Genomic DNA, 15082 nt, shown 5'->3' with positions numbered 1-15082 from the left:
TTTTATTCAACTAAAGTACCTTCCAAACGAGTCATGTAAAATTCTAAATGAATATTTTCTATTGACGCAAGCAATCATACAATATAAGAACCTGATCAAAAATAAAAAGAATGATGTTATTTTTCGCTAGTAACAGATGTTCGTTTTTTCTCATACGCTAATTATTTTTTTGACCAAAGGGTGTTTTTGTATTGTAAAATCGGTGGTTGTAAACTTATTTTTGTTAATCCTCTTTACGTTTGGAATGCAATTTTTTTCAGATACAGTTTTTTTTTGTAATTGTCGATTTATGACCCATACCTTAAATTTTAACACATTTCACAAAATCTAGGAAAAACTTTGCACATGTGAAAAAAACAGATGATCTGTACCTCAACTCTTCTTAGCTCCAAGAAAGAGGAACATATTTGGTTTAGAAAAAAAAACAAGGAAAGAACATATGTTTTTACCAAATCAAATATGAAACCAAAATGAATCTCAGGTTGTTTATTCTTTTCTTCATTTCACAAAACCGTCGCGATATAGCCTTTTTGTGCTCATGCGCCGTAAAGCAACCAACAATCAATCAATCACAAAACAGTTAGTATTTATTTTGTCCCAGAACTTCCTTTTTATTTTTTTATTTTATGTGCAGGTTATGTGCGTTTGTTTTGTTTGCAATTGTTTTTATGTTTTTATGTTTTTGGTTTTATTATTGTTCGGAGTGGGTGTCACTTTCTATTGAAAACAAAGTTCTTTTGTTAAGATGTAGAGTTTATTTTCTACGATTTACTTTAAGTAGATTACACGTTAGTATACTTTTACTCAAAGTGAACCAGCAGCCATCTAATGAGTTGATCAGGAACTTTACTTTCAGATAACCATGCAGGAGCCATCTTATGAGTTGATGAACCGGAACTACATAGTACTCAAACCTATTAAAGAGTCGTGTGATATTTTAATTCGACGTTATCTCTAACGGAAATAAAGTATTCATAAAATAAGTACAACCACTTGTTGAACAGGAATAGCCAGTATGTACAGTCATTTTCAACTTTAACAAGAAAATTATTCACGCTTAAAAAATACCGTGTTATTTACATATCATATATCATGCTCAAAATATTTGCGCACTGCGACAAATATTCCCCAATCCGAAATATCAAATATTTAAAACACATTAATTTATATAAATTGTAATAGATGATCACTATATAATAAAGACACAAACTCACGTGTTAAATGGAAATAAATAGAAATTCGTGTATGCTGAACATTCATGAATACATTTTTGCGCCTGTCCAAAGTCAGGAGTCTCTGGCCTTTGTTAGTCTTGTTTGATTTTTAATTTTAGTTTCTTGTGTATAATTCAGAGTTTAGTAAGTCGTCCATTATGACTGAACTCTAGTATAGATATTTGTAAAGGGGCCAGCTAAAGGACGCCTCCAGGTTCGGGAGTTTTTCGCAGTCTTAACGACCTATTGGTGACCTTCTGCTGTTGTCTGTTCTATGGTCGGGTTGTTGTCTCTTTAACACATTCCCCATTTCCATTCTCAATTTGATTTATATGAATTTATTAACGGACACTAGAATGACTTAGACTTAACTAATGTAAATGACATTATATGTGTTGGTATTAGGTATCGCCACTGTGCACTACATGTTGTACTTTAAATTAATTGTTAGATGTATATTTTCAGGTTTAATTCAGATAACTAGGCATTTGATAACTTGTAATTCTTTGTTAACAAAGAAAGTTCGTGTAGGAAATTAAATAATTGGAAGAAATTCCTGTTGTCTAAAATAGAAGTATGATTGCTAGGTACAGGGTTGTGTGTACTTGCTCACAAATTAAGGTCCTACTTTAAACATATAAATTGAATCATTAGAGCAATGATCAATTATGCATTCCATCAAAATCGAAATTAACACTTATAGGACTTATTATATTGAAGTTAATATAGCATGACATTTGTTTAATCATTGAAAAACATCATTATGAAAATGAAATGATAGTGATTGCATTTACCAAACGCGAATACAACATCGAATGTCATTGTATATTCAGATCTTTCTACCTTTTCATTTAATAGAAATTGTTTTGGTTATCATACCATTCATAACACTCTTCAAATGTAGACATTACTATTGTTTCACAGCATATCAAAACATATAAAAAAAATCAAACCTTCTTTCCATGAAAGTGCTAAGGCTTATACTTACATATATACATGACGTATGTGATGTGTTTCAACAGCGACCGAAGGTATGCTCCTTGTGTCTTATTTGAATTTTCTTATGTGATTATTATTTGTTTGTCATATTAACATTAATGGTATCGATTTTAAGGCACCGGATGCAGATTTAGGCAATTAATTGCTCTTCAGTGATGTTCGAGTTAAAAAAAATGTTAAAATCATCAATCTAATACAAACGTTAAAGATCTGATAAAACCGAAAGAGATCTAAAATTTGGACAGAAGCATTGCATGAGGGAGAAATACACATTAATTCCCTTATGCAATTAATCTAAAAAGGAAAACGGATATAGGTACATAATTTGATTGTTGCTTGCTTAACGCCAAGTGTCAAATTTTTCATTTATTTTCAATAGATAAAACTTTTTATCTGTAACAATACTAAATCGATATTACTGTCTGTAAATGGCATACCATGTCAATTTCATATAAGAAATTGGTTTCCATGCAATTCTTGTAAATAATTCCTACTTAGGAATTTCTACTCATGCTTTTATACTAGTCCACAATCAGACTGACATTGTCTCTGTAATGTTAAGTAAAAGCAATTTCTCTCTAAAATGGTCTGTTGTCGAATGAGAAGAGATGACTTGAGGATTTCACATTTGGACGAGTTTGTTGTAACAAAATTTATAAAAAAAAACTTTTTGTAGTTAACGACCTAATCATCAACTTTTTAAAATAGATAGCAAAACTAATACAAAAAGTTTTACATTAGTTCTTTCCATTTAAAACCTAATAGGTTTCCTTTCAGATTATTTAAGTAAAAATGAAATCTTAAAAGCAATCAGTGTACATTAGTGCGGCACTTTGATCAAATAAAAATCCATGAAATAGGAATAAGCATATGAAACTGTCAGTATTTTATTTCAAACATAGCTTTATATGGCATAGTACTCTCAGAAATTATGTTTTTAATTTTTCTACTAACCGAAAAAGTTGTAAAAATAAAAAAAAAATAAAAAACTTACCACAGAATCATGAGTTTGTATTATGTTTCAGTGGAACTAAAGTAATGAAAATAGGGAACCCTGTATTTTCTTACTTATCCTTCTCTCTACTGGCTATCCTTTTTAAATAAGAGTCCTTACAGGAAGCATGGTTTTATTGACGTGCCTAATGTTTTCGTAACCTATAGGTTGCATTTCTGTAAATATTGACAATGCAAATTTTCATAGGAACTCCTTTACGGCTAAAACTGTACCACTTTTACTATGAAGTTTTGAAAAAAAGCTTATCCTACAATTGAAAGTTCATAGGCACTACAATTTTTTTCAAAAGTCAAAATATAGGGCTGTGCGGCATATTTTCAACGTTTATATGCCCTGAACTTCTCCGAGTTTAAACTAACACTGACTTTCTTAACTACAACTACCTCAAATAAAAGGTTACCAAAGATTTCAATGTAAACAATATGCACATGTTTATTTACTGGTAACATTCCCAAGTTATGTCTCTGTGAGACGGAACACAGAGAGCATAACTGGGAACCACTATGTAAACAAAATTAATTTTCTATGAATATTAAAGATCTCCCCAAAAGAGGGGTGGTTTGGGAAACAGCTGTATTTACAAAGTGAAACCTGTAATAGGTCAAAGAAGTGCCTTGTAATCACTGTGAAACTACCTACTATATAAAAAGTGTGAAGATGCCAAGGGGCAGTAAAACCCATCTTGTCTAAAACCTGACAATTCCATGATTTAAAAGGAAAAATATCAAGAAAACAAAAAACATTCCCCAAATCACTGCAGATAATTATACTTAGACCATTATCATAACTAAGTACAAATTCATACGCTCTTAAACAGTCACCAGTTGCTGACAAAAAAAAACCAAGTGACATGATACAATCGTAGCTGGGTTCATTGCTCTAAACAATAAACATCAAACAACAATTCATGCATAACTCATTACAATCGGCATATGTAACTAATCTTACCCAAAAATTGACCGAATGCTAAAACTTTGAAATTTGAGTTTTAAAGACAAATGATTTAGACGACTGGATATCCCTTGTATAAACAGCAAACATATTGAATAAAAGATAAAACAAAATATCACACTGAAAAATAAGTAAAAGCATTAAAAATTCCTCGAATACAATACTTAGTCTAGTGCTACTAAATGACAAAAATACTGAACTGAACGTCCCTGAGAAAATAACGAAATCAAAAGCTGAAACACATCAATCGAATGGATAGCAACTGTCATATTTCTGACTTGGTACAGGCATTTTCTTACATAGCTAATGATGGATTAAAGCTAGCTAAACTACGGAAGAACTTAGATGCTCTGGAAGATTATGTAATCCCTGTCCCGGTAATGTAAGCCATCGTGAACTCCTTGCAAGAAGAAGTCGGTGAAAAGTTGATTCTGGTGAAAAAGAAGTATGCGTAGCGCAATTAAAAAGAACCAATTAACATTGTTCTAGATACGTTCATCAAACATCCTAGTAGTCTTTCGTGAATGTTTGAATCAGGACTAACCAACATCGAAAATTGAATAGAGCTGTTGAAGGACACACCATACAATACCAGTCAAGTCGTAAGGTTAATTTATCCGATCAACAGGTAAAGAAATGCATTTTGGACAAGACCTATTACAGATAAGTGAATATATTTACAATACATGTGATAGATAAGTGTATGTTCAAACTTTTGACCACGTTGTAAGTGGAACTTTAAATATGACCGGTGGATTTTGGTTTTCATTAATAGGTTCAATTATGCTATGCTTGCAAAGTGAGTAGTTCTTCTGTTTTTTTCTGCAACAGTAACATCTGTATTTTACACAGAAATAAAAATAAATCATCAAGATTGTACCATACTACAAAATGACAAACTGCTTAGCCAAATGGGAACAAACATGGGTATGCAATTTCACCAGAAAATTGCAACTCTCTCACTATAACAAAATCACAGTCACCATTCAAACATGTTATGTATTAAAAGGACACATTTTAGAATCCATCAACACTGCAAAATATTTTGGCATCAGCTCATCTAACAACATGTCTTGGGATACCCATATCAAATACATTACTGCAAAGGTAAATAAGATCTTGGGCTTTCTTAAAAGAAATTTAAAAGAAATCATGAAGAAAAAAACGTAGTGTGACTTCCATGATTGACCATCTTCAATGGTAGTCACTCGAAACTCACAGAAACATCAATCGAGAAACAATGATGTACAGAATCTCACATAAACTCATTGCAGTAGATCCAAACCTTTAACTTTTACCAAGGCTCGTCAAAAACACCAGATTCACCAATTCACTACAATACAAAACATTCAGCAATAGAACATTTGGAGTACAGCTTTTTCTATTCACAGTTGTACTGTGGAATTCACTTCATCAAAACGTCATCAATGTTAACTCCCTGGATCAGTTTACAATACTTATCAAAAGTCAGTATATTGAATATATCTAACCTGTTTGTAAATATGTAAACGTGTTTGTTTTTGCACAAAACTATCTTTGCGTTATTGCACTCATAAATTGTTAAATTATAGTGAGTGTCAGTTTGCGATGCGCCGACGTATAGTCATCAATGTGCTGATGGATCTTCGTAAGATGTAGATGAAGATGTAGATATATAGTTTAATAAAAAAAAAAGTAATTATGTGTCTTCTTCACACATGCAAATATTATAATATATTTTTTATATATCAGTAGAGGTGAATGGAAATGATTTGGATACTTTAGGAAAGGATTTTAAGATACAGTTTTATGATGCAGACGGTAATTACACGGACACTGGCTTTGTCGGATATTCAGACAACAGTTCACGTAAGTTTGAAAGAGAATCCCATAAAAAAAAACAAGCGATATCATTATCTTACAGGTTACACAGCACTTTCGTTAACGTAAAATAAAATATTAGGGATATACATTTGGACTCACTCCCTCATGGAACTGCTTTATATATAATACCGAAGATTGAACATTTTTATGTGTAACAATCCTTATATTATGTTTAGTTCATGCATCTAAAACATGTTTTTAGTACATCTTTTGAAAATGAAATGAATACAATTTTATTGTTCGTGAGTTTATTTGTATAGGGAAAGGAAAATATAACTATTATACATGCATATATATGGTGATGACGATGCACGAATATTTTTTCCTTAGATCTCTGCAGCACTCATAAATATTTTCTTTTATAAACTGATTGTTATTAGTGTTATGTTTCAAGGAGCTATTTTAAAGCTGTTATATGCTAAACACCTCTATCTATGTACATTACTACTTCTTCATTTTACGGCCATGCAAGGGACACATGTGCGACCAATATCTTGTTCCTTTGCAATCTTTTGTATTTAAATCTGAACATAACATAGTTAATAACGCTGCGAACAATCTTGAATATGTTTTGGAAGCCAAGTACTTCTTTTTGATTGTCAACCCGCTATTATATCATGTGCTTATGTTCAAGTTAAATAAACTATAATCAAAAATCATCAAGGGACTTGAGTACGGCCTCAGTTGGTGGTGGCTATTTCTAAGCCACTCGTTTGCTGCTGTTAAAAGTTTCCGAAATAAAACTTAGAAAATGTTATCTGTAAAGTTGATTCACACTCAGATAACAAATCAAATCCCATACTTCTAATATGGCATACCAGCACATAGTTTAGCTCTATCAACTGCATGCACACCTGATGTTAGGCATTGAGTTATATACATGTACTAGTTGACTTATGGATTACGACAACCAATCATGTGATTTTATTGATGATAACTATGCATATTTGTTGTTATTTTTTTATCTATTAAAAACACCCATACCTTTTCACTACCAGAAAAGAACAGAAGAGCAAGTTTAAGACCTGGAAAAGCAACTTCAACTGATAGTTGCGATCATGTGCGAGGAGTTCCGACTGAATTGAGAAGCTCGTCAGTTATGAAGCCGCATGGACTAGCAACATTTTACCAGAAATATACAGAAGCATATGGCATTCCGATTTTATGTAAGTCTTTTGTCTCAGAAATCATTCCTATATCATATTTACTTTATTCCAATAAATAAGCATGCCCAACTTTAGTTAATAGATTATTGTAATAGCTTGGAAAAAGTTATCTTAATTATGGTAAGATTTTTTGTTTGCTCATTATATTACAAATGTATCAAATACTTCGAAAAGGGTTTGCATAAAATGTAAAAACTCTTTAAAATTTATTTGATCCTTTCTTTCAATGAGGTTGGTGCCGTTATCGTCTTATTATATGTGTTTCATTGATGTCGAATTAGATGAGTCCTTTAATTTTAATTTAATACTTGCAACTTTAAAAGCTAGCCTCTACAATGAGACTTTCAAACCAGCACTGTTCTAAGTACTTGGCGGTTTGGTATTTTATTATTTATAGATTCAGTTTCATTGGTAATACTACGAACTTGATTAGAATATTAAATGTTATCTTAATATCTTAAGCTATGGTAGCTTCTACTCCAGTTTGCTGCTGATGATCCTTTTTTCGGTGTCTCTTTTTGTATTCTGCAAACAAACACCTTTTCCTCAAACGAGAATATCAAATAAAAATATCCACAAATTAATGTTTAATGTCGGTGATTGTTTGACTTCTAGTGACACTAGTATGAATTATAAACCGCATGGGTTTTAAAAAAGACATTGTGTACAATTAAATATATTGTAGCATCCTGGAATGTAAATGACGATGCCTTGAAGAGAGCTTGTTATATAACACGGTTTCTTTTTGCTGATAATTATGCCGTGCGGAACTCCTTTTACCAGAGATCTGGACGTTCAGCTGTAATAGGAGTACATGAAGGCACGACTAGTATTCCGGAACACAGTCACATGGATCCCTCTTTCTGGGACAATAGAGCACGCGGACTTGGGGCTACTGATTCTGCACCAGTTTCTACAGGTGGTGAAGAAAATTTGTTGTGTTTGCAAAATGATCGTTATCATAGTGAAGATATATATTTACATGAATTTGCTCATGGAGTGGCAAATCTTGGTGCTAGATATGGTATAAGTGGTTGGTTTCAAAGATTAGAAAATCAGTATAAAACAGCAAAGCAACAGGGTCTTTGGGCGCATACGTATTCTATGAGTAGTAGTGCTGAATATTTCGTAAGTATTGTTCTAGCTATATATTCAATATTTTTCTTCAACCGGTACGATTACGAGCTTGACGTGAATTATTGAAGACTGAATGTTAATCCCTGCCTGTCTCTCATTTCCCTATGTCGTTAAGTTGCTGTCTCATTAGCGTATTCCCCTCAAAAGATGTCAATAATAAGAAGGATTTTCTATCCACCCAATTGTGCTTCAATCAGCAAAATATTTCTTTCGGTTATTCACATTTCGAAAAGAGAAAGCCCATTTGATTCAGAGTACATTATGATAGGTCAAGGGTTAAGCTATGTTTGAATTATATTTTTCCTTTGAGATTCAAAATACACTGATACGCCTCAATGTTGCACTTACTACGAATCAATGTTACATTATTACCAATCAATCTAGTTGAACAAATAATGGTAAATCAATCGATCTCGGTCTCTATCGTAAAAATAAATTACATTGATGCAAACTACCGGACACTAAAATGTAATTTGAAGGACATCTGCTTCGTTCAGCTTTTTAGTTATCAGTCAGAAGATATTTAAATTAATGACTATGCATACAACTAGTTTTTCTTTATACATCAGAACAACATCTTGTTTATGGACCAGTATATTTATGTAACAGATAACCAAAAAAATAAATAAGCTCTACTTTGTTATCAAATAATTATAGATGTGTCATGATATATGACATACACATTCTTCTTGTATTTGATACTCTATACATGTGCCAGGCTGAAGGCGTGCAAAGCTACTTCAATGTAAATGACTACAGTGCAACACCAAATGGAATTCATGGTCCAATAAGCACAAGAGACAAGCTACGCACATATGATCCTTCTCTATATCAGCTGATTGAAGAAGTATGGCCCTGTCATAATACTTACCTCAAAAGATGTGTTACAAGCAGAGGTAATTAATGATATCTGCTTTACAGAAGAGTTTAAATCAATTGTATCCAGGGAGGCAAATCGCTTATCCAATGCCTTTGGATAGCTGTTACACATATAATATAATTGTCCTATATATACATGTATATAATATATAAACAAATTTAGAAGAGTACAACAAAAAAGAAAAATACAATAATGAACCAATGTGAAATATTTCGGATAACTTATATTTTTCATCAGTAAAATGACATATATAATAACAAGATATAACTCTGTACTGAAAATATGTAATTAATATTTGAATGCTTGTTGTTTTAATTTTATAGGGTTGTAAATCGTTCGCATATTTTATGAAAGTATGAAGCCATTGTCTTCATACAGAATGTGCTTGGGTCAAATCGTTTACACCACAATAAACATATCAAAATAAAAAGTATTATATTCTTAAATATATTTTTTTTAGTAATGCAAATCAGTATATGCAGTTATCACTTTTATTGGATAACGTTTTTAAACTTATACACATCTCATATTTCAGCCCAAGAACAACAACAGAATATACGTACAAACTGTGACGGTTCTACTAGCGGAGGGGGCGGTGGAGAAAGTATGTTCTTATTTGTAGATTTTCAATCACTTGTAACGTAGTAGCATATATAACCGTTACATGTTGGTACTAGGCTACATAAAGCGCAGAGAGTTCGAAAATGTAAGCTACCGTACACTATAGAAACTTCTCTTTGTGATTTACATAATGTCAAAGACACTAAATAATGAAATTATGGTCGTGTATTTAAAGTTGGTCATAATATTGAATAATAGGAAGAACTATTCAACCCCTAGAAGCTTTAAACCGGGACCTTGCTCATGTCTGAAGTAATCGATGCCTCTTTGTTTCTGGTACTAGATGGTAGCATTTATCTCCAAATTTGATTTATGCTGATGTCTAACATTCCGAAATGGTTTGCCTCGGAGTATTTTCGTGATTTTACTTTTTTTGGAGATCAGGTCAATTCCCAAAATATCATTATAAAAATCTTTAGACACATGCACTAACTGCAAACGCATAAACAATTGAACTCTTACCTGTGACTATAACATTTTACAACCCTTCTCGGTTTCAGCTACATGGAGTACCAATATCTGGTTCTCTCCAATACGGTGTGTATACATACAAGATAAATATCGGAATGACTTTTGACCTCTCCGCTGTACCCTTCTTATTAACTAAAATTGGTATCAGAGCATGCAGAAGGTACAAGCAGGCATGTATAAGTGGATTTCCAGTTCTACATTTTGAAAATAAATTATAGTACTACACGTACACTGTGGCCTGAATTTCTCTAAAAAGCAAAATGTGTCTCATGGACTCCTTTTAAAAACATTTGTGATTTGCTTCATTAAGGATTATGTTTTATATGTACCACATGTTTTCGAATTTACAAGTTACATTACACGCGTCTCAGGTACATACTTATTAACTTGGTATCTTTGATGAAGATTTTGCAACCAATGTGTTCTTGTATACATATTCTTAGTTTTTAATAAACATTTACTTCTAGGTTGTAAGGACAGTCATCTAAACTGTCATAGTTGGGCAACTAATGGAGAATGTTCAAGGAACCCAGGATATATGCTTGTAAACTGCAAACACAGTTGTAATACATGCAGTGGACAAGGTGTTGTATTCGTCAAAATATTTCTTTTTGAATGATCATTTGTATAACTTGTGTTTTAAAAGGAATGCAAGCAAATGTCACAATTGCTAATAATGTATTATAATTCATATGCCTTTTTTTAAAGATATTTCCAAAATCTGATTTAAATATAGAAAAAAAGCTTTTTAAATTTTAAATCGAAAATACAGAATGAAGTTGGCTGATACTTATAAGGGTAGGGCGATCTTGCTCCACTTCTACATTCAGTGATGCCGCCAGTGATTAATGAATCTTCGATCATATGCTGTTATAAGTATTTAATTATGTATATAACATAAAGAGATGCTGCATGATTGGCTATGAGACAACTACCCCTCAGAGTCAAAATGACGTGGATTCCAGTAACTATTATAATAGGTCAATGTGCCAATTTATCAGATATAAATTTTAAAAAGTACTTTGATAAATTGAAGATCAACTTGGTACAGCAATGAGACGACTGTTACTTGATCATACACTGGTAATGTTAATCCCTATATCAATATAACAAGAGGCTTTCCAAGAGCCTGAATCGCTCACCTGTTATTTAATGCTTCAATCTTTCATCAATGATTATTTTTTTATATATTAATGAGTGGCTTAAAAATGCCATCTAAATGTTCTTTGTACCTATATACTTTGTCATATATACTTTAAAAGTAGATAAATGCATTTTACCCATATGTTCCATTTTAGCCATAGTGGCTATGTTTCTTGTCATACAAGGAAATAAAATACAAAACTTATACTAGATTCATATGAGAAGTTAGAAAACTTAAAACAAATTGTGTAAAATTGTTCTTAAAGGACAATAACTCCTTATGGGGTCAATTGGCAATTTTGACCAAGTAGACTTATTTGTAGATCTTGCTTTGCTGAACAATTTTGCTGTTTGCAGTTTATCTTTATCTATTATAATATTCAAGATTATAACCAAAAACTTCAACATTTTCCCTAAAATTACCAATGTAGGGCAGCAACCCAACAACTGGTTGTCTGATGCGTCTGAAAATTTCAAGGCAAATATATCTTAACTTGATGAATATTTTACCGCTGTCAGATTTGCTCTAAATGCTTTAATTTTTGAGATATAAGTCAAAAACTGCATTTGACCCCTATGTTCTATTTTTTACCATGGCGGCCATGTTTGTTGATGAATAAAAATTCGGTTACTAGTCATAAACTTAATTCCTAATGGAATGTTCATTTAAAGTTTAGAAGTGTTAGGCACAGTTGTTTCAGAGTAGAAGATTTTTAAATGTAAACAAACATGAAGAACAAATTGTGTAAAATTGTCAAAGGGCCATAACTCCTAAAGGGGTTGATTGACAATTTGATCGTATAAACTCTTTTGTAGATCTTATTTTGGGGAACATTATTGTTTAATCAGTATATTTCTATCTATTATAATATTGGAGATATTAACAAAAAACTGCAAAATTTCCTTAAAATTAAATTAGTGGCAGCATTCCAACAATGGGTTGTTCAATCCGTCTAAAATTGTGAGGGCTGATATATGGCAGACCAATGGAAAATTGTTATCCCATGACAGATCTTCTCTAAATGCTTTTATCTTTGAGATGTAAGCCAAAAACTGCATTTGACCCCTATGTTCTTATTTTAGCCATGGCGGCCATGTGTGTTGATGGATACAATTTATAAACTAGATACCCTAAGAAACATTCAGTTAAAGTTTGAACGTTTTTAGCCCAGTAGTTTCAGAGAAGAAGATGTTTTAAATAGTTTACGGCGACAGATGACGGTGACGACGTACGCGAAGTCATTACATAAGTTCACATGGAGCCCTTCGTGCCCCGGTGAGCTAAAAATATGAAAAAAAAAAATAACGGCCTGATTGATGAACAAAACAATAAACGAAAAATAAATATAATATACAACAAACAATATAACAACAAACACCAACCACTGAATTCTATGCTCCTGACTTGACACAGAATATATATAGGTGTTTTGTTTTCTTACTCAGCTTTATGACTTTAATTTTCAGGTAGCACCTCATGTACAGACCACCATCAGTTTTGTCATGATTGGGCTGGAAGTGGAGAATGTAGTAGAAACCCAGCTTATATGAATGAAAATTGCAAAAAAAGCTGCAACCGTTGTTAAATACAATGTACTTACTAATAAATTACAAATATATTGCATGGTAATACTATGTTGAGTGTTCTAAGTTAACCGAGTTGTTCAGATCCTTACAGGACGATGCGCATGAATATTGAAAATGTTTGTAACTAGAAACTAGTTTGTTATAATAGTATGATTTTAATTTTCTCGAATGCATTTGGCTAAACTAATATTTGGCCTACGATGATTATAATAAAGGTTGTAATACTCTTAAAATGTCCGACTTGCAATTCCACTGTTATTTGTTGAAATGTTTACCGCAAAACTACAAATTGACCCCAACCCTTCCCTTGACCTCTTACCAATATAGAAAACAAACACGCAGCAAAACTCACAGTTAAACTAAGTTTAGGACAAGTGCACATCATTCTAGAATCATCATAACTGAGTACAAACTAATGCGCTTTCGAAGAGTGACCATTTCCTGCCTACAATACAAGTGATATTACAGTAGATTGGTAAATTCCTCTAAACATAAGACTTCAAACAATTCATACTTAAAACATTACAATATATATAATTTGTAAATTATCTAACTAATTAATTGACTGGATGCTAAAAGTTTGAAAATTGAGTTTTAAAACAAACGATTTACAAGGATGTCCATTAAAAACCAGCAACAAAAAAAGATTAAACGAAATATTACAAAAAGTAAAATCACTAAAATACTGAACTCAAATTTCAAAAAGGAAAGTCCCTTATCAAATGGAAAAATCAAATACATGGATAACAACTGTTATTTTCTTGGTACCGGAATTTTCTTATGAAGAAATCATTACATACCCTCCAAATACAAAAAGTCAAATAACAAAAATACCGAACTCTGAGGAAATTTCTAAATAGATATTCTCGACACAAATGGCAAAATCAAAAGCTCAAACACATTAAAACGAACGGATCACAACTACAATATTCCTGATTTGGTGTAGGCATTTTTTTATTTAGAAAATGGTAGATTCAATCTGGATGTAAAGCTACATAAAGCACGAATTAACTCAGGTGCTTTGGAAGATTCGTCATACTTGCTCCGCTCATTTCAGAAATGGTGAAGTTTTTGCAAGAATAAGTCGGTGATAAGTGGTGATTTTCTCTTGTTAACGCTAGGTATATTGTAGGAAGTTTCATGACCCGGTTTTGGTTTGCTGATAAATTAGATGTTAACAATTTGGAACAGGTTTTTGATAGAACTTTTTGCAAACCTAAAGTAAAGACACATGTACAATATATCAAGTAGACAGAAGGAACATCTAATATTGTTATCTAGAAATCATCTAAATACTAGCTGTTAAAAATTATAGAATCTAAGTAAATATACCCATCTTAGTGCAATTGTTAATCACCGTTAACTTTCCTTCTGGTTACAATAATATTATTAACAAAAAAGATATCGTGCTACCTAACGATATAATGATAAAAAATAAATTAAAAAAAAAATACTGAACTCCAAAGATGACTTAAAAAGGAAAGTCCCTAATCAAATTGCATAATCAAAAACTAAAACGCATCAAACGAACGGATGACAACTGTCCTGTTCCTGACTTGGTACAGGCATATTTTAAGTAGTTACCCATTTGTGGTTGTAAACCACTTTCATACAGAAAAGAATTCCCCTGAAACGGAGTTCATCAAAATGTTTCATTGTTTTAGTAGCAACTTAATGGTAGATTTGTAATTTTTCTTACATATAGGTGGCATTTTTGAAGTAGCCTTTTTTCTTGCATATGTTATGTATTTATACTCGAAGTCAGTGCGTCTACCAAAAAAAAAAGATTAATTCCAGGACCACGTATCATGCTTAATGAGAGGTATACATTACAATATTTGTAAACCAGAGTATGCACTTACTATAGCGATCATACTGTGAGAGCATGTCTTCTTGATTGCAAATTATTAAACCAACCACTGAATTACCGGCTCCTGACTCGGGAAAGGCATATACAGAATGTGAAGGGGTAAATCATGAGTTCAGGCGTCCTAACCCCTGACATAGGATAATAATAAATTAAGGGCACAACAAA

General features: G+C 32.1%; 1 protein-coding gene across 2 annotated transcripts; it reads left to right on the top strand.

The window, feature by feature from the left end:
* Positions 1–4880: 4880 nt before the first annotated feature.
* Positions 4881–13082, top strand: LOC139514965 (uncharacterized). 2 transcript variants are annotated; one of them, XM_071304541.1, is made up of 8 exons: positions 4881–4978; positions 5911–6027; positions 7041–7208; positions 7894–8336; positions 9064–9241; positions 9761–9829; positions 10785–10901; positions 12928–13082. In XM_071304541.1, exons 1-8 carry the CDS (start codon positions 4924–4926, stop codon positions 13044–13046), a joined length of 1266 nt encoding a protein of 421 aa, XP_071160642.1. In that variant the 5' UTR covers positions 4881–4923; the 3' UTR covers positions 13047–13082. The 2 variants fall into 2 exon arrangements, with proteins under 2 accessions (XP_071160642.1, XP_071160643.1); XM_071304542.1 differs by having other exon boundaries at positions 4889–4978; positions 5914–6027.
* Positions 13083–15082: the final 2000 nt, after the last annotated feature.

Source organism: Mytilus edulis, chromosome 3 (assembly GCF_963676685.1).
Source record: "Mytilus edulis chromosome 3, xbMytEdul2.2, whole genome shotgun sequence".
Classification (NCBI taxonomy): Eukaryota; Metazoa; Mollusca; class Bivalvia; order Mytilida; family Mytilidae; genus Mytilus; species Mytilus edulis.
Note: the sequence above shows the minus strand (reverse complement) of the source record. Positions and strands in the feature narration are given on the sequence as shown.

Bases quoted from the DNA above. Each gene is read 5' to 3' on its own strand.
- LOC139514965 (XM_071304541.1), top strand. From the start codon at position 4,924: ATGACCGGTGGATTTTGGTTTTCATTAATAGGTTCAATTATGCTATGC. The intron at 8,337-9,063 runs GTAAGTATTGTT...TACATGTGCCAG, and splicing joins GTAGTAGTGCTGAATATTTC to GCTGAAGGCGTGCAAAGCTA. The intron at 10,902-12,927 runs GTGTTGTATTCG...TTTAATTTTCAG, and splicing joins TAATACATGCAGTGGACAAG to GTAGCACCTCATGTACAGAC.